General features: G+C 33.4%; 4 protein-coding genes across 5 annotated transcripts in view; 2 read left to right on the top strand and 2 right to left on the bottom strand.

Moving 5' to 3' along the window:
• LOC119635584 overlaps window positions 1-9286 on the bottom strand; it is a 28702-nt gene extending 19416 nt beyond the window's left edge. The window contains exon 1 of the mRNA XM_038030454.1: window positions 9244-9286. The gene's annotated coding sequence lies outside the window, so the exon portion shown is untranslated. The remainder of the gene's footprint in view (window positions 1-9243) is intronic.
• Window positions 9287-12467: 3181 nt separating this feature from the next.
• On the bottom strand, window positions 12468-14144 carry LOC119636049 (inactive selenide, water dikinase-like protein). The gene has a single exon (XM_038031132.1). It carries the CDS (start codon window positions 13960-13962, stop codon window positions 12766-12768), a length of 1197 nt encoding a protein of 398 aa, XP_037887060.1. The 5' UTR covers window positions 13963-14144; the 3' UTR covers window positions 12468-12765.
• A 1904-nt stretch (window positions 14145-16048) lies between these two features.
• Window positions 16049-22434, top strand: LOC119636048 (chaoptin). Of its 2 annotated transcripts, none has more exons than XM_038031130.1 (13): window positions 16049-16657; window positions 16715-16875; window positions 16944-17113; window positions 17182-17334; window positions 17394-17596; window positions 17666-17767; window positions 18504-18648; window positions 18708-18962; window positions 19024-19635; window positions 19715-19809; window positions 20090-20475; window positions 20543-21044; window positions 21124-22434. In XM_038031130.1, exons 1-13 carry the CDS (start codon window positions 16527-16529, stop codon window positions 21515-21517), a joined length of 3309 nt encoding a protein of 1102 aa, XP_037887058.1. In that variant the 5' UTR covers window positions 16049-16526; the 3' UTR covers window positions 21518-22434. The 2 variants fall into 2 exon arrangements, with proteins under 2 accessions (XP_037887058.1, XP_037887059.1); XM_038031131.1 differs by having other exon boundaries at window positions 21128-21337.
• Window positions 22435-24750: 2316 nt separating this feature from the next.
• The window catches only part of LOC119635852 (homeobox protein 13), a gene marked incomplete at its 3' end in the record, with an annotated part of 80247 nt that continues 79060 nt past the window's right edge, over window positions 24751-25937 (top strand). Inside the window, exon 1 of the mRNA XM_038030865.1 lies at window positions 24751-24966. The remainder of the gene's footprint in view (window positions 24967-25937) is intronic.

Raw genomic sequence — 25937 nt, 5'->3', positions numbered from 1 at the left:
AGAATTATTGAGCGATGTGTTATTTACAACCAAGCTGGCATTTTTATGTAATTTCGCTCCTATGCTATGTTTTAAAATTGAAGGCAAAAAAGCCCATCAGTATAACAATATCAGTGTAAAACTTCATTTGGCAGAAGAGGAAGAGAAAATTCATTTGTATTTTGAGCAAGAGAAGAGCACTTCTTATGCGATGTGATGTGGCTTTGTCTAACATGCGAACTCTAATGTATCGAACTCTTTCTTCAAAAATTCAATAAATCATTGACATTGAGTTCGTTCACTAGCTAAAGCGTAAAGTATATAAAATTCATTTATACACTACTTTGTACGTAAGTCGTTTATTACCAAAATGCCTTATGGAATTTCAATTAGGCTTAATTAACTTTCACAAGCAATAAAACTACACCTGCATTACTCTTTCTTTTGTTAGCTTTTATGGAAACAAAAAAAAAAAGTCGTTAGTTGCTTTGTTAATATTATTTTTACTGTTACATTTATCTATTTGCAAAATTTTTAATATATTTGCAGGTGAAAACTATTTAAAAAAAATATATTTTCATTTTCATTTAAAATTTTTTTTTTTAAATTCTTTGTGTAACAATTTGACTTTAATTATATTATAAACAAATTTCTATTAATAATTGCTGACATATGTACATATGTGTAAAGGAATATCGCTGCCGCATTGGTAGGTAGACAGACGTCTGCTACCATAAAGCGCATATTATTTTATATTCTACGCATGGCCATAAGCGTGTATACGTGACAAATCAATTTTAGAAACTGGATTGATTTAGTGCGTTTCCCTGTTTTGCTAAGATAAGGAATCTATTTGCCTATAAGTTTAGCTATTTGTATGAGAGCATTTCAATTATCACCTTTGAAAACTCGCTTTTAAACATTACAAATTACGTATTTGGCATTCACATTAACGTTGCAGTCACTCTCTCCTATACATCAGCTTTTGTACGAAGTATATTAAGTCCGGAGAGACGTACGCTATACCTAGAAAGAATTGAGACATATGCGTCTTAATCAAAATCGATTTAGTATCATTTTTGCCCGTGTGTCCGTCTGTCCTATTGACGTCCGTGTATGCCTTACTCGCTTATTCGCTTAATAAATGCAATCATTCATCGCCGATGGATAAGGATATATTCAGTTTGTCGAAATGTTTTGCAACGACCGATATTCTTGATCAAGATCAAATTTTCTGATCTGATTTAAAGCAAGTCCGGCTATGTAATGTGTTTTGTCATGCTATCTACTTCAGGAGATTGGCAGAAACAAGTTGCAAGCTCACGCACCCAGCTTGGTATCACTAATTGGCTGGATCGGTCGGAGAACAGGCTTACAGTCCCACATAAACGGAGAACAACTCTGTTTTTCAAAAGGAATAAAACAATTCGTTTTTTGCTCATTACTCATAGACTACAGATGATAAATGTACGAAAACTTCAACGCATATTCTATGGGCGATGCTACACTAAAATGGAAAAAGTTGACCGACTTACGCAAATTTATTATCAAAATTGAATTTTTCTTGTAATACCTGTACAAAGCGCAGAGACAAGCTTCAAAAACCCCATAAGGTATATAAATTCTTGGGCAGTTTCAAGTTTGGAATGACTCTAAACACATCCTGTCTGTTCCTCTGTCCATTTGTCTGTTTACGCAACTGTGTTGTATTTGTGATAAACATTCTCTCGTTAGCGAAAATGAATGGCTGTATGTCGCTTACAAATTTGCAAAAGAATTTGGAATTGATCTAAACGTTTCAAAGGGCACGTCTGTAACGCCCTCATGCCTATACGATACAATCTTTAATTTTGAAAATAGAAAAAATCGCTCATATTATAGAGCATCAAAATTTAGTCCTTTTACTTGATTTGTCTTTTTAGGATAACGGTGATGGATGCAAAAGCTTCGGTCACGACTGAACATCATTTTCTTGTTTATTTTCTATACCTTCATAACGCGCAGAAGCAAGCTTGAAACTCTCATAACGTGAACAAATTGTTTTTCAGTTTTAAATCTGGAATGCACCTGAGCGTGACTGTCCATTACACTGTCCATATGTCCATATGCGCAACTGTTTACGCAACTGTGCGGTTCACACTCTTCCGTTTCCAAAAATGAAGCTATCGCTTGCAAACTTGCAAAAGCATTTCAAAACGGCCAAAACTCTTCAAAGAACACGCCTACAGCGACCGCACGTCTGTGTAACAAACACTGTGAACACCTTTGCTGTCCGGGCCTTTTGCTTATTACTCATAAAATACGACACACACACACTGTATAAATTTCTACCTTTATTATAAAAATGGAAAAAAAAACAAGCGCACCACGCCCACTAGTAAAGAGTGTGAAAGTTCAGTTCATTTCCTTTTTTTTTAGGATCGCGATGATGGGCATGACCGGTCATGATTCGGTCACGACCGAATATAATTTCCTTACCTTCAAAGTTTCTTGTAACCTTAATATTGTCAAATTGATGCCTAATGCAAGCCCGGCTTGACGCTTTGTCAAATTTCCAAATATTTCCGAGTTTATTGACTTTTTCATCTTTTAAGCTCCACGCGCCTATGTTTAAGGTTAGTTGGTTGGTTGTTGAAGATTGTAACTTTTAGCATAAAATATAATAAAATTTTAAATTTCTTTTACGGCTTATTTTAAGTTACGTTAAGTTTCCCAATTAGTGTTAAGCTATCATTATTACGCTTCTCGAACTTCTTTCTCATTACTTTGCTTTCTGCGCATTGTTTCCACCTGTTATTGAATAACTTTTGTCTCTTGTTTCTTAATTTAATTAGAAAGAACTAATAATTGCTTCATGCTTTTATTCGATCGATTCGAAGGCACATGAGCACTGTTTTCCATTGTAAAAAAGATTATTATGACTTGAAGTGGAAAGAACATACAAGTGCGCCATGGAACGCACGAACCAATAAAGATCTATGTTAAATGCAAGAAGAATATAGAAAATGTTGAGCCGTCTAGTAAGCAAGAATTTTGTAACGTTCAGAGGGAACGAAAATGCTTTAGGGGAAATTAGATGCCATACAAATTGATTTGTTTTGCCAGCACGACCATGCTCGAGCTTATTTTGCAAAAAGCCTCAAGGAAGTATTAGAATGCCTCAACTGTAAGGTGCTTCCTTGGCCTATGCATTCAGCACACATTGCTCTTTCTAATTACCTTTCGTTTCGATTGACGATCTGCCGTCTCTCTAGGCAATGTTCCGATTCTAGTGGTGATATACGAATATGAGTTCAGCAGTGGGCAACATCAAGAGAAAGGTTATTTTATCGCTATGCGATTCAAATATTATGAGAAATGTAGAACACGATACTGCCTATCGGTATTTTAAAGGACGAATTTGCAGTAATTTTCATACTTTACATAGGATGCGGATATCTAGCATTACCCGTTCGCTTGCAATATAGGGAAATGCGCATCAAGGAACTTTCAATATTTTAGATCAACGTAAGATTCTCGATCGATTGAATTATGCTCGTGTGCCTGTCTGTCTTTTGTCCGTGGTTGGAACACTGAACTTATGTAGTCTTTTGCTAATGGCCGCAATGACGGTTGTCCATCTTTCCACTACCATGGCCAGTATAAACAGAAAACATCATGTTATAAGTCATACCAAAGATTATCCACAATCAAAGTGAAATGTAACTCGCCCGCAAAGAGGTTCTCAATCGAGAAAAATTCAAAACTGAACAAAGACTGGCATTATTTAGTCTCACCTAAAAGCCTATAAGAATATCTCAGCCATACCGGCCAAAAGACCCGATCACATTTCACATTGTTTAACGGTTATCCCTTTAGTTTAAGTTGGTATTGCACAAGGATCTGCTTTAACAGAAACACATCAAGCCGTAAATGTACCAAAAGAAAGCAAAACAAATAAGAAAATTATGCTCGATCATGCACGAATCCTTTGTACCCGTCACCCGTTATGCTCGAAAAGACAAAAAAATAATATTAAAATAAAAATTTTTGTCGCGTAAGTGTGTGGACGCGTCCTTTGAAAAGTTTAGGTCAATTCCAAATTATTTTGCAAACACCACAGATACTACACAATTGGGCGGACAAACAGATTGACACTCAAACAGACGGACATGTTTATGCATTCCAAGAATTTATATATTTTATGGAATTTTTGAAGCTTGGTTCTGCGCGCTGTAAAGATATTGAAAAAAGAATTAAATGCCGATACACTATAACATTGGGTAGGCATGGTCAATTTCGCCCATTTTTCTATAGCTGCTATAGTTTACAATTTTGTATTGCGTGTCCTTGGACCGATACCAAGCTGCGTCCAAGGACTTGCAATGCTTCTGCCAAATTTGGAGTCGATAACTTCATTTTTGCCGCCATACAGACGGACAGACGAACGTGGTTAAATCAAGTAAAAAGTTTGATGATAATCAAGAATGTGTATATACTTTGTGAGGCCCGTGAAGCTTACTTCTGGTCGTTGCAAAACATTTCGACAAACTGAATATATTCCTTACTCTTCGATGGTGGATATAAAAAAATCCATAAAATGAATGCGCTCTCTTAACATATGCATGGACTCAACTCGTATGGGTATATATATATATATTTAATTATTAATTTATATTGTCACACATACACATATACATATCGTTTTCAATTCATTGTATGTGAATTTTAAATATATTTTCATGTACACTACAGTACGATTGTGTATGTATGCACATACAGAAATACATATATATACATTTTTGGCAAATTTCAAAATTAGTTCACTGCCATTGCGTTTTTCAGTTCTTTTCTTTTAAATTTTCTGTTCTTTATTTTTAATTTTTTTTTTTTTTTTGTTAATTTGCTTCATACAATTTCTTTAAATTAGAATAGAAACATGAATCATTTCAAAGAACGTATCAACCATTTTCTACGCGTCGAAAATGTTCTTAAAGTTTTTTTTTTGCATTTCACAAAAAAAAAAAAAAAATAAAAGGTAATCGCGTGCGTTTGCAAATGATCGATCGATACATGCATCAACGATATTAGAAGTAAGAAAACGATAGTAGCCTTGGCGAGGGAATTTTCAAAATTCATTTTTAACTCTCAAAACATTTCAATTGTTGCGTTTGCCTTTTTAATATTTCATTCGCAGTTTAGCAGAACAATTACATGCATACATACACATGCATATATACACATACTATAAATATATATTTTTGATTGTAGTACGAAATACGAGGCTGACTTAACCATCTCCATCTGTTTGACCTTTGACACGCAATTCTTAATTCTTCATTCTACAAATATTCCTTCACTTGATCGTCCACATAAGAGGCATCGGATCTAAAGCTGCACATGAATGTATTTGCTAAGGCCACGACAAAAATTCATGCACAAATATAACTCTTTGCGATCAGGTACGTTCGGAATTTAAGATCAATATCTGCTAAAGTTAAACCTTAATAAGACAAAATACTTAGTTTGATAGAGTTATGTGCAACCAGTAACTGACGTCTCCCAGCTTGGAAGACAACCTCAAATCGCCGGACTATCAAATATGAAAGATTGAGTGCGATCCAAACTGCCCTCGTGCCATGGGGAAGGGTAAGCATATTTAGCGCTTCCAATTGTGCAGTGCCGCCACGATTTTGTGATAATAACAACCAACGCTTTACTCTCTTGCGCCTGTAAAATCTTTAAAAATGCCTCCAAGCGCACGCGATGTAACGAGCGGGACTGACATTCTTAGTCCCCATGATTTGGTTTATAATCCTTTCGGGTAATCCCCCCCTCATACCCTGGATTGCCATTCAACTTTTTGTGCATGGATTTTCAATGTCAAAGAAAGAGCATCGACTCGGCACCGACATCAAGCAACGAATCTGTCTACTACTTCTCTAGTTTCCTCAACGCAATACAGGCTTGACCTAATTCCTAGGACCTTACAGTAGCCGATTACTTAGTAAAAATGGATCTGATAATTTCGATGTCTTCTGTCTGGAGAATGCCTGGTTCCCGCTGCCGAGTAATCTGCCCAGAGTTAATGCTATCTGTTATTTAAGATTAACTCAGAACTTTGTTTGCCGCTTAAGGATGGAAATTTCAATTTTTCACAGCCAACGAAAGCATAGGCATATCTTTCGTTCTTCATCAGCACGAAGTCCTGAATACTGCATTACGCCATATCTCTTTAAATTATACTATGATAATGAGGACACTACTTATCTATATGTATTTGTTTGTTTGAAGCATGATACACTACATGATATACTACAAGTAGGTTACTCGCCTAAATTAGGCCTCCAGAGATATTCAGCTTCATTTTCCGCGTTAAGGGTGGTTAAGGCTTAGTCTTCGTTATTGTCGCTTACTATTTGGACATTGTACTGCACCCATTGTTCGCATTATTTTTCGAGTGAAGCATGAAAGCTAACATTTACTGCTCTTATCTTTTTCCCCTTTCTGCGTAAAACTCGACTGCTGAAGGTCCCAAAATCTATCTGTGAACTTGAGCTGGATCACTTATCTCCATGCAACGAGGCTTAAAGATAATACATTCACATGGAAACTGAAAGAATAGTCTTGTAGATGCTCGCAGGCATGTGCCGTAAACGCAAAATAATAATATCTATATATATATACTGTAACTTAATGAGGAAAGGACGAGCTAGAGCAAAAATTGGTCTAAACAAGAATTTAACCCCCCCCCCCTCCCTTGACTGTCACGAATTGAAAGTCATTGCCTTTCATCGTAACAATATGATAACACATACACTTAGCAGAGAAGTTCTGATGCATTCATCGTACGGCTAAACCTTGACCCGACACATTTTATTTCGCTTTCGGAAGCAGTTTTTTAATGATACACTTCGAACGTGACCTTTAGAAAATGTAATTTTTCGTCCAGAAATCCCAGAAGCACTATGATTATATAACGGTTTTACCAGCAAACAAGTAAGAAAGTTGTATTCGGCGGGACAGCATCTCGCGTACCCATCACAATTCTCTCCGCTTTCTACTCTCCAAGTTCTTCTCTATGACACTCACATCGCTGGTATTGTTAAGAAAAAATTACTTCTGGTGTCTATCATATTCATTTTAAAATCAACCCATTTTTAGGCAGATAATATATATCTTCATTTGAGGAGTGTACAAAATAGATTTAAACATTCTGTGTTGTTTGCTTTGTATGCGAAAGTAAGTATAAAACCTCAAGAAAGCGAACCAAATAAAATTTAATCAGTTGTAAGTTTGTGTGAGTGCATGGCGAATTTGTCCCATTTTTGCACGTAAAGAGTACAGAGACGGATTTGCGTTATGGTATATCATAACGAACAACAGAGACTACAGACGGAAGTTGGAGTGTTACCTCTCCCCGACAATCTTGTGGCAAACATATGTTGCACGACCTGAAAATATGGAAGGCGGTAGGAGTGTTCGCCGCAAACATGGCTACCCTCCCTGTGAAGGTATACCTAAACAGTCGTGCCATGGGGAAGGGAATAGGAGGGGTAGTTTTTAGCGGGTTAAAGTCTCGCACTGCCCTCATGGACGCCTGTTGATGGTTTTCCCCCTCCGGACGGACTTGCGTTCAGTTTATACTCCACTGCGCCGCTCTGTTCTAACCAAAATGGACCCTATTCAATACCAACCTGCTTGCAAAAACTTCCAATGTTTCCACCAAATTTGAAGTCGACTTCTTCATTTTTGCAAGCAGGAGAATGCAAGCGATACATACCACACAGACGGACAGACATGGCTAAATCAACTCACAATTTCACGCTGATCAAGAATGTATACACTTTATAGAACCTCTGAAGCTTCCTTTTGGGCGAAAGAAAAAAAAAAAAATGAGTACACCCCCTTCTTACAGTGGTGGGTATAAAAATGATAGAAATTTCTCGATCAACGTGTGACAAATATTCGGTTTAATTAAATTCATTTAGAATATAAGAAAAATATTCGGTTATTTTGTGGAGGATCTTTTCTTTAACTGTTACGCCGATGAAGTCAACGATGAATTATTTTGTGTTTTCGAGTAAGATTTAAGAAGCTTTGTAGAAGCTCTATCTGTCACTCTTGCTCCCTCTCTCTCTCTCTCTTTCTTCATCTTCCTATATATCTCTTGCCGAAATAAATATAACTGCAACTTATAAAGAGGCTGACGGGCACACAAATAAAATCGAATTAATTTCAAATTTGATGCAAACTATTTCTCTAACCGTTTCATTAATGAATTGTTAATGGTTTGGCAAGAAAGGTATTCTGGTAAAATTTCAAATGAAATTTTATATCAACGATTATGATAAGTTTTCTATTAACTGTTATAACAAAGGTTAAGTACCTTACTAGCAAACTGTTGCAGAAAACCATAATCATGGGCATAAGCATATACATGCATACACATGCAAGCATTATGAATGTATAGATGCATATAATTTAATATAAATGTTTAATAAACCATATCAATTACTATCCAATTGGTTGTGACTTTAAAGTTGATTTGTATATATATATATATACATAAGATATAAGTATATGGCAACGTACAGTTGCGTGATTGTGTGTGTGTGTGTGTGTGTGCGTGTGTTTATGTTATGTCTATCGTCTGTCGATCCATCTTTAGATATGTTGTTGTTATCTTTACTTTACTTTAATGCACATACGCACTATGGGTTTATGCCAGTTTGCGTTTTCAGGCCCAACATAACCATGTACACTTATATATATGCATATGTGTATATGTGTACACATATTTACTTTGTTCGAATGCAGAGTTGTGGGGTTGTGGGTACGTTCATAAAGCCCACATTATGTGGCATGTGTGTGTGTGTGTTTGTGTGTTTGTGTGTGTGTTTGTGTGTGCATGATTGGCATTACAAACACGTTTCTTTTTTAGTTCGAACATCAACCAACTAACGGCACCACACTGTACTTAGAGTATTATTATTGTTTTTATTTTTTCATCTTTTTTTTTTTTGTTTTTTTTTTTCTTCTATTCGCACAGCATAGAGCTTCACATTTATTTATGCTGTTGTTCACATAGGGAAGGAAGAAGAAATGTGCAAAACTGTTTCAATTTTCCTCCTCAAGAAAGTTCAATTACACACAATTTATATACTTTTTGTATAGTAGAAACGCACGCACACATACACAAACGCATATTTTGTTTGTTTTTCTTCTTTTTTTGTTGTTTTTTTCTTTTCTCATTTTTTAATTATTTTGTGGTAATTTACATACTTTTCGTTTTTCGAACTATATGCAATAATTTTGTTGCTGCTGCTTTTGCTGCTGTTGCTGTTGCTGTTGGTTTTTTTTTTTTTTTTGTTTTATATCACACTTTTGAAAAAGAAAAAAAAAACGAGCAATTTTGTTTATATTAAGAGGAGAGAATAAAAATTAGCAAATAACAAAAAAAAAGAAGAAAATTAGCTTTCGTTATAAATTTTAAGTTATTATTAATGCTTTAGCAAGAATATCGTTTCGTTTTTGTATTTGCATATAAGCGTATTCTATATGAAGAGAGATCTTCGCGAACACTTTACACTTCAAAAGTCAAATATATACTGAAATGTACTGAATATATTGATGTTAAGTTGCTTTCTATATATATTCACCAGTCAGTGCCTCCGCAGTACTCAATGCAGGCATCCCTCGTATAGCACGGTACTTGTCAAACACGTTTCCGATATAATGCGATTACCAAAAATTGAATATTTGTTTTACTCGATCGTTATAAAATTTGTATAAAGTTTGTGCATTTATATGAAATACGCTGACGAACTTGAGATACATCCCCCTATTATTATATCGATCGATTCAGAGAGTGATTTTAAGCTTGCCTGTCCGTCTTGTTATCTTGTGCACAACCTAAAGGCCACAAATTTTTAAATTTATTTTCATGAAACTTGATACCATGACGAGCTCCCGAACTTAGCCCAAGGACACTCATTATTAAAAATAGTTCGGATCGGATCGGATCACTTTTTCGACCACTTTCCATAGAATACTTTATTATTAGTAATTATCATATGAATCATTATAGAATGATAAGGGCTATTAAATCGTGAGCCTTGGTCTACTACAGCCTTTTCAGTAGTATATGTTTTCAATTTTTATACTTCAACATGATCATGAATTTCATATTTTTTTTTTTATAAAAACCTGCAATGAAGTTACTCTTTTGTTTATATGGCTTCGATATAACGTAAATCACGTTCCGAGGCAACAGCGTACGCGTCGAAGAAATTGCCTTGATTTCTATTATTCCACATTATAAGTTAGTTGACATAAATAATTTGAATAGTTTTGTATAACACGTTTTTGATACAGCGAATTAAACGAATTAAACGTATTATACGAGGGACACTTGTACTCTTTTTGCATTTATTGTCTATGTATTAGTGAGCGACTAGAGGAACAAAACATCTAACATAGTAATCTTGTAGACACAATATTATATCTATTCCGATGATTCTAAATGCTTGTGTGCTTGTGTGTGGTTGCAAAATAATTACTCTGTATATAAGATGGGATACTCTTAAGTGCCTTTAAGCTTTATTTGGAGAGAGCTTTTTCAAAATAAATTCATTCTATTTGATCATATTTGTGCCTATGTTGTTAATGTGTTGCGTTTTTTTTTGTTCAGGAAAATGATTTGTTTGCTTCCAACGATCATGTAAAAAATGTAAATTTTCATGTAGGTGGCTACGAGGCAAGGTATTAATAACTGAATTACCTAGAATTGATACAAGTATGTAAATGTAGTAATCGGTTTAACAACCTGTAAGAATATGTTTCATACATTTCGTGTTTTATAAAAAGTTTTAAGCCTCTGGCAAATCAAAACATGTAAAAATATCAGTCGATCAAAGCTACCCTACGCCTATACCGCTGATAGAAGGTTTGTTTTACGCTCGTCGTTATATCTGCCGATTCTACTTTTCATGGAAACTTCCACATAAGCACGTGAAATGGCGCAGTTGAAATTTAACAAAATTTTCTTCCCAAATATCTTATTAACCTGTTGATGTCATAAGGCCTTGTCGTGTATTTTTCTTGAGGACTTTTATAAAGGCTTGACTTCACGCAATAAACTTACATGATCGAAGTTTGATACAATTAAAGTCAAATTTTTATATATAAAAATTATTTCTACAACTCACGTAACTTACGGGTACTGATTAAATTAAGATTGTTTGAATGTATGTAAGACTTATGATATAAATTGTACTTACCTTTTATTATATCGAATCCGAATTTTGTTCCGAATTGATTTAAGCATATCCGTCCGTGTGTATTTGTGTTTATTCTATAGATACCAATTTTTTAGATATTTTGAATACATTTGATACACTAACGTGTTTCGACCCAAAGAAATCCTATTGAAATTGGATTGAATCGGGTCACTTTTAGTGCCATTCCCCATTGAAGGCCTTATTATGAAATAGTCCTTACATGGAAAAAATTGTAATTTCAAGATATCTCGCTCATGGCATACCAAGTGTCAAAATTTCCTCTCGCCTACGTCCTCATATAGGGATTGTAGAAATTAAATAAAATAAATTTGCTGTGCGCGATTACATAGAACTATATTCCCGGCCAATCAACATTTAGAGACATTCAGGCGAAGCGAGACTTTACGTCAGACCAAGGCATGACTTTTCTAGTTTTTTACAACGAAAGAACATCAAGAGTTATATGAGGCATATTGGGCAAAGTCATATTTAATTTAACGGCCGACTACTCAAAAAAGATTTTTAATCCTTTTTTTTTTTTAACTAAAGCGGTACGCTCATAATTCTTACTAATCATAATTTCCAAAATTCGATATATTCACAATCTTTCCTCCTTTGATCATATAGAAAGCTTCCAAAATCGTAACTTATGCTTGTAAGAAGGTTTCAATATTTTCGAAAACCAATCCGGGGGATAAGAGGTTTAGAAAAAGTTTTCGTTAAGAGTACGTTTGGCCACTTTAATAGAGAGAAGAGAAAAAGCTAAAATTCTCCGAGTTTTCTGACATCACGAAGAAACTACGAACACCCGTATCCCCTACATAGCTATAAATAAATTCCAAGTGCGCCCCAACAGACACCAACTATTTATAAGCAACATTATAAATAGTTCGTGGGAACACTAGATGCCTTCATTGCAAACAATTGTATTAAATTTCAACTTATCATTAATATTTTAATGTTTATCACTCGCCGATAGATTCAATTGTGTTTATTTTAGTTATTGTTTTTAGAGATTTATAAACTCAACTTAGCGACTTTACGAGTGTGTGAAGTTGCGTTCGGATTGAAATCCTTTTGCGAGTGATATAATTAAGGTTTTACAATATGCGAGAAAAATCGTTTCAAATTCTAAATTTGCGAATCGATATTTTGGAAAAGAAAAATCATGCAAAATTATTATTCGTTTTGTATATCATTTCATTAAATTTATTTGATATATTTGCACGCTCTCTTAAATTTAATCAAAACAAAATGTAGTTAGTGTGCGTCCTATTAACGAATCGAATACAGATACGATGTCACATGCTAAGCTCTGATATACAGAATAAACTGAGACGTTAATTTATGATATCAACTAAATCGAATCTATTAAATCCAAATTGAAACAAAGCGAGGAAAACATAAGAAAGCATTAACGCGTAAATTATTTCCGTTTACTAGAGAAAAATATTAAAAAGTAGCACCCCCTGACATCTTCAATTACATACATACATACATGGTGAGTGATATATTTCTAACTAATCTAATCTTTAGCTGGCACTTCAATGACGCGGGGTTTATCAATGATGCGGGCAGTCTTGTTGCCCTTCTCGACAATTCCTATAATCCAGGCTTGGTAACCTTCCTGTTTTTCGATATCTTTACAATATGCAGCGGCCTGCTCACGTGGCAGACATATTAACAAGCCACCTGATGTTTCAGCAGAGTGCCCTTGTAAAAGCTGGAACATATTGCCACAAGCTTTGGCCACAGCAGCCATTTTAGCAATGACAGGAAGATTATGAATGACGAAGGACACGTCCTTCTTCTGATGCGAGGCAAGCGTTTGCGCATGACCCAACAATCCAAAACCAGTGATATCGGTGGCCCCATGAGCATTATATTTATGCATTAAACGGGCGGCGGTACGATTAAGACGAGCCATGGAGTTCATAGCTCTATGGTAGGCTTTTCGTACATCCTCTTCTGATACAACCAATTTTATACGATTCCAGCGTTCGGGTTGATCTAACCATTGGTGAGCGTTGACAGCCACTTGGGTACCTAAAGGTTTAGTTAGCACTAGCACATCACCCACTACCGCATTGTCCGGCACTATATATTCGTTAGGCTGACAAATAGTTGATGCTACGCCACCAATAGTACACCAAGGATTTACTACACTTTGACCACCAGTCACTGTGGTGCCAGCTTCCAAAGCCGAATCTTTAAAACCACGCATTATTAGAGGTACAACCACATCACGTTCTTTTTCTGTCATTTTTGTACTAACAGCTAATAACATTAACATGTTGTCACAATCTGTGACACCCATCGCGTACAGGTCACTGAGTACATTTGCACAAGCAATCTTACCCATCATATACGGATCATCGACAATAGGGTAGAAGAAATCAGTGGTTTGCACCAAACACAAGCCACCATGACGTAAAGGTATGACAGAACAATCTAGACCAATACCAATACGTGGTATAGCCATATTCATAAACTGAGTATCTTGATCTTGGAGCGAGTAATCTTGTTGAAGAGCAGCTACCAACTTTCCCAATACCTCCTGAGGAACTTTGCATCCACGTCCTTTTAAATCAGCAAAACGTGTTAGACGGAATGTTGATTCTAAGTCATGAGCTGTGGGGTCAAATGGGCGCCTCAATTCCGCACCATTACCTCCTTGCAACTCCAAATGTGCAGCATTCAATGCATCTACCTGATAACTCATAATGTGTATTTTCTTAATTAATTTTCTTTTAGTTTAGAAATGCACTTCTTTTGACACTTCTTTCTTGTACGACAAGAATATATTTGTATTCTATGGAAAAAAAAACAATTGGCGGTTATTTCCTTGCAATCGAACTTTTTGGTACAAAAATCAAATCTATAATGGCGGCCTGTACATTTGTCCGTAGTGAAGCAAATAAAATCGCGTTCTCCCTTTACACAAACTCATTCGCAGAATTTCGTACATGTATACGAAAATTTCGTCATGTATTATAGTAGTATGTGAAATAGCAATACTGATTGGTGCATTTATCAATGGCGGCACAAAACGGGAGCAAAGAATATTTCTCCCGCTTGTTTTTCACACAGAACATACTCTAATAATGATACTCACATGTAAAAAAGACAGAGCTGCATTTGCATACAGGGAAAATTGGTCACATATGTTGAATCAGGTAAATAATATTATTATTATTATCATTATTATTATTTTAATTTTAGACTAATGAATTGAATTCTTAGACTAAAAAAAGAGACATTGAGCACTAGCAACACAGGCTATCGGCTCAGGTAAATAATAACATTAAAAATATTAAATAAAAATAAAACAAAATTTTTGCCTCGGTTTTTAAATTTTTTGTTTTTATAGAATTTGTGAAATTTGTATAAAATATTTCTAGAAAATTTACCATCGTAAAAATATTGTAGAAATATTTTTAAGTTGCGTAAATTCAATGAATTCAATTCAATTGCTTGTTCATAAAACTCATAGAATTATTTTCATAAGCATATCTCAAGTTTAATTATAAAGCAATGTCGTTAAGGTCTACTAAAGAGCGAAAAGAAACGCTCCAGGTTTTTCAAGTAATATTTTTTTAAATCATATATTTCCATCTTGAAAGAAGAGAACCCAATAATTTCTACACGCATCTATATGGAAATTAAAGAAATGAAGTGTTATTAAATCCTATGATCCAAAACACAATTGCATGCGAATTTGAAAATAATTTCACGTTCTTTTCGTACAAAAAAACCACCATTTGGTTTTAAACTGAATTGTGTGATTAAGGCGATTACAAATTTTATAAAAAGATAAAAACACTAAACTGGCAACATTGATTGCAATCTAATCCTAACACGGCCACACTATCGCATTGAATAAAATGTTCAAAAGCAAGGGGTTCTAAAATTATAATAAACTAAAGCAGAGAAGATTAATCATAAAATCGAGAACGAGCCAAAATTACGATTTGAAGCAAAATTCTGATGGCTAAAGATTAAAGAAATTGTTATAGATTAGAAAGATTGTTACTGCCGATAGAACCTCATTTTATAAGTTTCATAAACGAGTTCTTGATTAGGGCGGTTCTATTGCGTTTTATAACCTACAAAACCAACTCACGTCTACTCATGGCAAATTAAAAGTTTGCACAAAATGATTTCGTTAGTGGTCCTCGAAGAACATCACTCGTATAAAATCTCTTAAACCGGTAAAGAGTTTTAAGAATCTTTACTAATCTTTGAGACTTAGTTTAAATGAAATAATTCATTTTGAGTTTATTTAATTCTTAATTTTAATTGAATTTATGAACGATAGTAACTTTCAATATACCTTGGCTTAATATATGAAGAACGTAAGCAAATAAAAATCGAAATAACAAATAACAAGAAGAAGATTAATTTAAATACAATTTTAAAACAAATTTGTTGAAATAAGGAATGTAAAAAATGGGTAAATAGTCAAAATGATGTAAAAAAATTTTTTAAATTTCTATACTAGATATATAGACAATGTTTCTTGAAACGTGGCATGGGTTTTGATTGTAAAATTCTCATATGACAAGTGGTTAAAGTCTGAATTTGTAAGGACGAGGTGCCTAAACATTTACATGTACACCTTCACATCGATTTTATTCCGGTTCATTTAAATGTCAAAGCTTCAGGAAACTGATAATGCTGTATTTGATGTCGTACTTGGAATTCGAATTTGATGCTTTTATTTTTTTAGTAATACGATCTGTAAAACCGCTACATTGACTACATGGTAACAAATCAGCATTGGCATTGCCACACTGTTTTACTGAAAACAAAACAAAAAAAAATGTTTTATTTGCAATCAAGAGTTGTTGAAGTTTTGTTTAAAAAGCGGATGCGTTACATTTTGTTGATATTATTAAGTTTTGTTTGTGTTTTTTATTAAACTAATTGGTTGTGGTTAATATGTGTTTGAGAAAAATTAAGCGCACTCGTTGGTTCGTTAAGTAAATAAGTGAAAGTGTGTTGTTATTGTTCTTTTTTTATTGTGATTTTTTATGCCTAACTCTTTTTGCTCGCTGTACTATGAATTGTCTTTTCAATTAATTAAGGCTACAATCACTAAACAAGTTTAATAAAATGTGACTAAGACCTTAAAAAAATGTTAACAAGAGCGTTTGTTTTCTTGTTTTTGAAATGAAACAAAAGACTTCAGCAACGAACCAGTTGTACGAAATAGACGGCCAAACGAACTGAACTCGCATTAGTACTCCTACAAACCAAAGATTATATTTGCTTTCTAAACTAGATATGCTTACAATGCATACGGAAATTCTTAATAAAACCTTGACTTTTACCCTATTCGTGGTATTGGCGATGTGCGGATATGTAATTGGTTCCGATTATGTTTACGGTCAGCCCAAATATAAGTGTCCAATTAGGTAGGTCTTAAAATTAATGAAAGCATCAAAAAATGTATTTTCGTTTATTTAACAAAGATCTAAGGTGATTTATCCGTGCCGCTGTATCAAAGGCAGTGACGTTGGCGTTTACGTTGTCTGTGATAATACCAATTTGGCCACTTTATCGGTGGCTTTGCAAAACTTAGCCGCTTTAGAATTGCCAATAGAGCATTTAACTATTAATAAAGGCTATTTCGGTAAGTTGAAAATTCATTTTAAAAAATCTAAACTTTTTATCTTCTATTCTTTTTTTCTTTTTCGATAGAGCGTTTCTATGGTCCTTTGTTTGCAAAGGTTCGAGCGCGTTTATTGACTGTTATTGACTCTCCTTTAGTTGCTATAGAAGATTTCGTGTTTTATGGTTTGAACAAAAGTTTAGAACAATTAACTCTGTTAAATACCAATCTAGCTCAAATTAGTCCGTATTCATTTGGTGTAAGCAAAACGCAATAAAATCATGATCACCCATTCATTTAATAGAAAAGAAACTTTGCCATTTTTAGATTTTGGGCAAACTGACACATTTAATCATTGATGGCCATAACTTCACAACTCTACATAAGAACTTATTTGTAGACCAAGAGATTTCTAATAAGGTTGAGGTTTTGCGCGTTATTAATGGCCCCTTGAACGATTTTCCAATTGAATTATTTCAGGTAATTTTGTGAAATTTAAAAATTTACTCTGTACTAGGTTCTTGTTTCTTTACTTCTAGCCTCTAAGAAAATTGAAAACGTTAGATTTGCATGGTAATCGTTTAGAAAATTTGAAAAGGAATCAATTTAAAAACTTACGTGAGTTAGAAGTGTTGGATATAAGCTTTAATAAAATCAAGAAATTAGAAGCCCAGCATATAGCCGATCTTACCAAATTGGGTTGGTGCAATGTGTCGCATAATTCCCTAAATGAGCTAGCACGGTGCGTTGTAAAAGGAGTGAAATTATTTCAGGTTTACTTTCAATGGCTTATGTTTTTATTTTTATCTAGGGGAACTTTTGCCCGTAATTCGGTACTTAAAGTTGTGAATTTATCTCACAATAAAATTCAACGTTTGGATGCCAACAGCTTTAGAGGTATGCGGTTTCTAAGGTAAATACAAACCTCTACACATAAAAAAAATGTTTACAAGAAAAAAAAAACAAGTTTTGACAGCATAAGAAGGAAATATTTCTCTTAGTAATAAATTCTCTAAAATTGTTGCGCTTTCGAAAATGATGCATTGTACATATTGTAAAGCAACCCTTATAGTTGTTTTCCTCAAGTTCCATCATTTTATAGGAATTGCTAGCAATGATAGTTCGCTAGGGTTAAAAACCGGCGACAAACTGAAAACTAATGAATGCCGTTCCCCTCTTTCCTGCTGCTTTTTTCTCATATTATCGGTACAATTGTTCACCGTCTGCCTGCTGCTTTCATCGACTTTCGAAATAGCGGAAGTTCTCTACGCGTCAAATTTTTAGGCAAACTTCCCCTAACTCATCTTCTTCTTTTTGTTGTCAGCATGCGCTCCGAATAGTTTAACTTAATTGCTTAGTGGTACATATTTGCTAGAATATGCTTAGTTATTGCGTTAGCTAGAATATCTTGCTCCTAAAAATCCGTCGGCTTGGTTAGTTTTGTGCCTCAACCGAAGTAAAAGTTGAGAAATGGAGCACAGCTCTTTACTGCGCTGATAACAGCCAATTGACAATTTCTTCTGGCTTCAAAAGCTAGTCTATCAATTTGTTTTCAATCTGATCCGTCAAGTTTTAAATAACCGCTATCTAGCTGCTTTATACCAAGTCCAAGTTAAATTAAACTGTGTTTTTTGAAATTATTTATGAAGACGTTTGTATATGAGTGATAATGTCATATCGGATATTGGTCGCGGTACATTTGGGTCTGTGGCTCGTATTGGCACAATTGATTTGGCCCGTAATGCTTTAAAAAAAGTGGAATTTCAAATGTTTACTCAGCTTAATTATATCGAGGTAATTAATGAAATTTTTTCATTTATTTGAGATTATAATAAAGTGTAATTTTTTTCAAGATCCTAGATTTGGCTGAAAATAATATCACCACAATTGAGAAGAATTCCTTTAAAGATATTTATCAGGCTTCGATTAATATTTCGCATAACAATTTGGAGACCATACAACCGAAAGCTTTTGAAAACTGCGTTAACATAACGGTCTTGGACTTGTCTTTCAATCGTTTAACAAATTTCTCCAAAAATGTCTTCGACGAGACTACATTTGCTACCGTTTTTCAATTAAGTCACAACTTTCTCACCAACTTGGCGCATGTAAATTACTTTGTTAATTAAGAAAAGAAAACTATGTACAGAATGAATTTTCCATTTTTAGATTCCCTTACAAAATATGACAGGGTTAAGAGTTCTGAACGCTTCTCATAACAATATCACGCAAGTGCCTAAAGGTTCATTTCCTAAACTTTACGAATTACATACCATCGATTTGGCTTACAATAATATTAGCATCATTTTCAATGGTGTCTTTCAAACTTTATTCTCCCTGCGGTTGCTTAATATCAGTCATAACAATTTGCAGGAAATCAAATCTTCCATGTTTGGAACTTTACCCACTCTACTGCAAATGGATTTAAGCCATAATAATTTAACAAACGTTGTTCGTGGCTCCCTAGCTAAACTAAGCAGTTTACGTTGGCTGGATCTAAGTTACAATCGTTTAGAAAAATTATTCCAAATACCCATTTCGCTTAATGAAATGTATATAACTGATAATAATTTGCATGCCATACCAGCCGAGACATGGCCGGTTATGAATTCGTTACTTTTCTTAGATTTAAGTCGAAATCAATTGGAAAATTCTTTGGAAGAGAACAGTTTTACGGGTTTATTGGTATTACAAAAATTGGTGTTAAGAGAAAATAATATAAGTCAACCGCCTGCCGCGTGTTTGGCAGGTTTAACCACTTTGCAGTACTTATATTTGGAGGTAATAAATAACACCGCCCTTTAATCGCCCATATATAATTCGAATTTAATTTTGTCTTTTCTTATCATTGATCTTCTAGCACAATAATATTACGGTTTTGGAGAAAAATGCTTTCGGCAAGCTACCGGTTCTTTTTGAACTGAATTTACACAACAATGGAGTAAAAGAAATAAGGTATACTTCTATAACTATTGCTAGTTTTATAATTTGGTCACTACGTATTCTTCCCCTCCCTATCCATAGCTTTTCACATCTTGTTATCCCTCTCTCTCTCCCTCTCTCTCTCTTTTCTTATGCGCACATCTCTATACGTCCGCATTCCATTTTCCCTGATCTAAAAAATGTTTAATGTACACATTACAGAACGTTTTAGTACGTTACACATCATAACCTCACTTTATCGTTTCAAATCTATTTTATTCATTTTCATAAATATTTTTTTTTGTTTTTTTAGCAAGCGTGCCTTTGAGGGTTTATTGCAACTTTTGAATTTGAATTTATCAGCAAATGCAATCGAAACTATACCGAATGATGCCTTCATAGGATTGCCATCACTGCGTAAATTAGATTTGTCATATAATTTTCTAACAAAATTAGATAATAAAACTCATGGCGTACTTGATGATCTCTTAAGTTTAGAGGATTTGAATCTAAGTCATAATAAAATAAGTTTTGTAACAAAGAAAACTTTTCCGGAGAACCAATACATCCCATATAATTTACGGTATTTGGATTTAAGTTACAATCAAATGCCTGTAGTAACGTATGATATAACATTTGGTACAAAGAAATTGTATAAATTAAATTTGTCGCATAATCATATCAATGACCTAAGAAGAGGTGAGAACAAATTTTAGATAACAAATTTGTAAAAATATGTTATTAATTATTTTGTTTTTAATTGTAGGAGTTTTAGGAAATTTTACGAGTTTACAATATTTGGATCTATCCGACAATGAATTGAGTAATTTATCTTCCGAAGAGCATTTATTTGATTTACCTAAAAATTTAACACAAATCTATTTGCAAAACAATCAAATCTATCGTCTGCCTTTTGAGAAATTTTTAAAGGAACCAAGATTTGAATTAATTGATTTAAGTAAAAACAGTTTCAACGAATGTCCTCTAAGTTTGGTGTGGAATATGAGAAATTACACTGTTGTACGCTTTCAAGGGAACCCTTTGCATTGCAATTGCGCTGTACGACCTTTAAAACATTATATGACCGAGCTAACGGCACTGACCGAGGACTTAAGTGAAATTAAATGCGAAAGCCCGATATTTAATAAAGATCGTTTACTATTACAAACGGAAGATGAAAATTTGCAATGCTCTCAGGAAGAGAAAGAAAGATTTAATGGTACAACCTATGAAAAATTGACAGATGTCAAATTTCGAGATATAACCAAGTAAGTCGAATTGAAAACTTTACGAGAATTTACGGCAAAATGCATTTGTATATATTTATATATATGTATATAATTCTAGCAAGAATGGTAAAATTACCATTCGTTGGTTGGCTCACAATTCACGCGATGTGGCTGAATTTACAGTATATGTACGTGATATGGTTAACAATATTTTATATCAACAGGATTTTCCATATTACTTGAGAAAAGCGGAGATACCTGTCTCTATGTTTAGGAGTAAATCAAACGAAGCACATGAAATGTGCATAGTAGCGAAGAATAGTAATGGGTTAAGTGGTCTTTGGTATCAAGGACAATGTGCAGCACTGCCACGCATTAAAGAGAAACGTAAATTTTTCATTTTCTCTCCAAGTAACTCCGGAGCATTATCTAAACTACCATTAGATATGGATAAGAGTTTTGTTATTGTGTTTGTTATGTGGTTTGTGGTACAAAAAATAATTTTATGTTAAGAAAAAAATATTAATTAGCTGAGATGATTGAATATGAAGAGTTAGATCATTGCATATATTCATTGTTAGAGAGGAAGAGATCTTTTCTTTAAAATTCCCCTTTTGTGACTTCACTGAGTGTATATGTTTTAATGAGATTTTAAGTTAATTAAATCACATCCTTTGTGAGTGTCGTTCTCTTGACGGTGAAAATGAGATAAAGAATTACACTTAGATACAAATGGTCCTTTTATCGCTGACCATTGTTCGCTGTAGGGTACAATTACTCTAAAAATGCGTTTCCTCCATATAATGTTAAATCTGTATAAATCCCTATAAACCGCGGATAGTGTTCAAAATGAATATCGTCCTACCTCCTAGCGCCTACTCCCGGAAATTGTGAAAATGCCTGAATGTCTGTTAATATACTTATGTATCTTTCTCTACAGGTTCTTAGAATTCTTTACGTCAGCACCTGTTGTGAGCGTTTTTAAGGCGCAAATAAATTGGTTGGTGCGGCGCACTATTACATACCCTACGCCACCCTACATTTATTAATATAGCAAACGACTATTCAAAGTAAGTCGTTATATGGGCAGTGGTCTACGAAGTGGCTCAATCCGAACCACTTTCAATAGCTTTCATTCTTGTGCCAAAGCATTTCCGTGTACCCAGTTTTATCAAAATATCTCAATAATTGCGACTTGTAAGTTGAACACAAGAAACCAAGACAGAAAGACGGAAGGACAAGCTTAGACCGTGTCACAAAATGATTCCGGATTAATATAATATATAATAAAAAGTAAGCCCGTCTGAAGTTCTTCTGGGTGTTGCATACATCCGAAAGGATTTTGCATACCCTTTTGTGTAGTGCCTAACAATAACTGATGTGTTAGATTATTTTTTGATCTGTATTGAAACGTTTCTAACCGGATGAATTTTATTAAGAAGAAGAAGAAGAAAATGCAGTAAGCTAACTTTATTTCGTTCGCTATATCCGCTATTGAGTTTGTTCGTCTTTCAAACATGCGCTTTTAGAAGAAGAAGAATTGTTGTCCTTCGAAATTGGTTTATTTAAAAAGCCAAAAAAGTCTTAGAGAAATGGTTTATGGGAAAAGCACGTTTCCATATTTTATCATCTCAATTCCTTTAGGCTTGATGATAGTCGAATTATACACATCAAGCGAAGAATACGGTAAAACATTTCCATTATCTACACATCGGGATTCTAGCGTTTACTTTGGTTTTTTAAAAAATGTATTTAAATTCAAAATTATAAAAAAAAAGTTAGGCTGTAAGGGGTAACGTAACGTATACTCACGCAAAAAAAAAAACTGCCTTTTGGGCTTTCGGGTCGTAGTTTATCTTAGATTTATATACAGAAGGAACAAAATTTTCAAATTAGTTTTTAAGTTAAAAAAAAAAAATAGTTTGTAAAAAAAACATGTTTTTTAAATATAGTAAATATTAGTAAATATTTTTTGTACATTTTTGTCTTCCCTTTTTAGTTTATATTATTTTAAGGCTTATTTTAATGTTTTTGTTATTTTTTATGATGTATTTTATTTTAATGGAAATTTTGTTATTGTTGCAAAGAAATTTTGTGTTACTTTTTTTTTTTTAATAAAAAAGTAACCGATTTTATTAGAAACTATGTGAAAAAAGCTGATTTGCTTTTATTTTTTTCGTATTTTGCCATACATTCGTTATCGGGCGAAAGAGTGGGAGAGAGAGAAACAGAGAGAGAGAGAGAGGGAGAGAAAGCGTTTAAAAACAGAGTAAGATGTCGGATTGAGAGAGAATGTAAAGAAAGCTTTTAAGGACTTACAGGATATGCTCTTTGTTTTATTGATTTTCAACAAAACAAGTTGAATAACAGTCGTCGTCACAAAATAGGCGAATAAAGAACGCGTCAGCTTTATTACTCGTGGGCCATTCGAAACGTTTAGTTTAATAAAGAAATTTAACAAAAAAAATATAAAAAAATAAAAAGAAATATACATATATATACAAATATATATATATATATATATATATATATATATATATATATATGTATATGTATATACCTACGTATATTAACAGTGATTAGGAAACAAAGAAAAAAAAATAAAATAAAAGGGAAATAATTAAACTTTTGATTAAATGATACGAAATTATCGAAAAAACAAAATATAGCCCCAAAAACACGCCAAATCAAAACTTTTCAGTTATACTCTTACGTAGATATAAAGCGAAAAAGAAAGAAAAAAAAAGAATGTTATGTAAAAATATTTTATAAAAGCCAAGAACAAGTTTTCGTTTTTTTCCTTTTTTTCAAATAGTTTTTGAATAAGTTTTTCTCACATACAAGTTGAAGAAAAGCAAGTAAAGCAATAGAAGGAAGAAAAAAAAAATATATATATATGTTTCTTTTTTTTTGATGAAAATATTGAATGAAGGCTGAATGAATCGATTAAATAAATGAGAGTGAAATCTATGAGAAGCTAAACCTAAAGACAACAAAAAAAAAAGGAAAAAGAAAATCAGAAACAAATAAAAACGGTCCAGACTCGACTGAAATGAAAAGTTGTTCTTGCCAACGAAATTCAAATCGAAAATCATTACAATTAAAGAGAAAGTGACAAAAGATTTATGCTTTTTCTTTTTTAGGTATTAAAGGGAAAATATGAAAATATGAAATTTTTCTTTTAGTGCCACCTCTTATTAAGTGTGGGCTTATATATATTTATATATATATATTTTGCGAAATTTCTGTTTCCGTTTTTCACTTACTTCAGCATTGGGTGTCTGGTATATAAGGGAATGATTTGTTAGTTAGTTAGTATGTGTTTTTGTGTGCGTGTGTGTGTGTGTGTGTGTGTGCATGTGTGTTCAAGCATGCACTTGGGCCAGTGTGTGCGTTACAAGTGAAAGTATGACCGTGTTAGTGTGTCTGTATTTGTATGAGTGTGTAAGTATGTGTTTGTTAAAACGATGACGAACATTGGTTATTGTATCGGTCATATTCAATAGGAAAACTGAATAATTATATAATCAAATAAATCTTTTGCTCGTTTTTATCGTCCTTTACATTTTCTTTCTTTTATTATAAGAGAATAAATTAAAAAAAAAAAAATAAAAATAAAATAAATAAAAGCTAAAATAAAAACTGTCGCGTATGTATCTGCTTTTCGCATGGAATAATTAAAAATAATTGAATTGAAAACAAAAACAAACAATAATAATAATAATAATAACAACAACAACAACAAAAACACAAACAGTACCTGTTATCTATAATTAAATAGAAAAAAACTAACAAAAAAGATAAAAAAAAAGCTTCAATAAAAACCGTATCATCATCGATTTGATTTAAGTCATATTTGCTTGCTTGAAAAACTCCGGATAACAACGAGCAAATCTCAACGGTGCGTTTATTGCGAGTGTTGAGTGTGTAACAGTGCGGCCAGGCTATTACCGAAAGAAATGTAAACAACTTTAGTAATTACAATATCAAAAAAAAATTCTCTAATTCAATTATTTATGACTTCACCTTATACCAATTTATTATACCGTCTTGAAACTGGTGTTGTTTTGGTCGTTAGGAGAGGAAACTCATTTTCTTATAACTAGTTTACCTTATCCACCACCTATCCATCCACCTATTTACCTACTTACGTATCATCATATCATATTTATGGTCTTAGTTAACGATTCGCTTACTTATTTACTTACCTAACATTAAATGTCTCTAATGACTAGAAACACTAAATGAAAAAAAAAAAAAAAACAAAAAAAAAAAAGAACAACAACAATAACTGATAAAGTAAAGGCCTTTACCTGAATCCTTCATGTAAGCTTACCGTTACAACCTTCGCCTTATAAAATCTTTGTTTTTCATCTAAACACTCTTGCATTATCCTTCTTTTTTTTTTTTTTCTACATGGCTTTCACTCAATACATTTTCAAAACATTTCATATTGTGTTAGAGTCCTTTTCTTATTTTTTTGTTTTTTTTTTTTTGCAAAACCTAAAAATTCAACCTTAGACTAATCTTTGAACGTCCAAGGAATGTTGTTTAATTTTGTAGTTCGTTTTTTGTTCTGTTTTTTTTTTTATAAATTTGTCGCATTGTTATTGTTGTTGTTGTTTGTTTTTTTTCCTTTTTTTTTAAGTAAGTTAGTGAAATCATGTCATCCACCCTCTTTTTTTTAATGTATTTGCTGACACACTAATGTGTTCGTGTCCTTTTATATATGCATTTACTACTTTGTATCGCATCATACATACCTAACTAACCCACTCACTTACATTCACACTCACACCCACACATACACACACATACATACACATACGCACATACACACATACACACACACACACAAGACTAATACCGATGCAAACATCCACTGCCAGCAACAACGACAATAACAACAATTGTAATAATAAAAAAAAAAAA

The sequence above is a fragment of the Glossina fuscipes genome, unplaced genomic scaffold (genome assembly GCF_014805625.2).
Source record: "Glossina fuscipes isolate IAEA_lab_2018 unplaced genomic scaffold, Yale_Gfus_2 27, whole genome shotgun sequence".
NCBI classification, from domain to species: Eukaryota; Metazoa; Arthropoda; class Insecta; order Diptera; family Glossinidae; genus Glossina; species Glossina fuscipes.
The sequence above is the reverse complement of the archived record's forward strand: the minus strand, read 5'-3'. Positions and strand labels throughout refer to the sequence as shown.

What these genes read in the sequence shown, in the direction of transcription:
- LOC119636049 (XM_038031132.1), bottom strand. Translation starts at nt 13,962, where the DNA reads ATGAGTTATCAGGTAGATGCATTGAATGCTGCACATTTGGAGTTGCAA.
- LOC119636048 (XM_038031130.1), top strand. Translation starts at nt 16,527, where the DNA reads ATGCTTACAATGCATACGGAAATTCTTAATAAAACCTTGACTTTTACC. An exon ending in TATTAATAAAGGCTATTTCG is followed by an intron (nt 16,876 to 16,943) that starts GTAAGTTGAAAA and finishes CTTTTTCGATAG; the next exon opens with AGCGTTTCTATGGTCCTTTG. An exon ending in AATGGAGTAAAAGAAATAAG is followed by an intron (nt 19,810 to 20,089) that starts GTATACTTCTAT and finishes TTGTTTTTTTAG; the next exon opens with CAAGCGTGCCTTTGAGGGTT.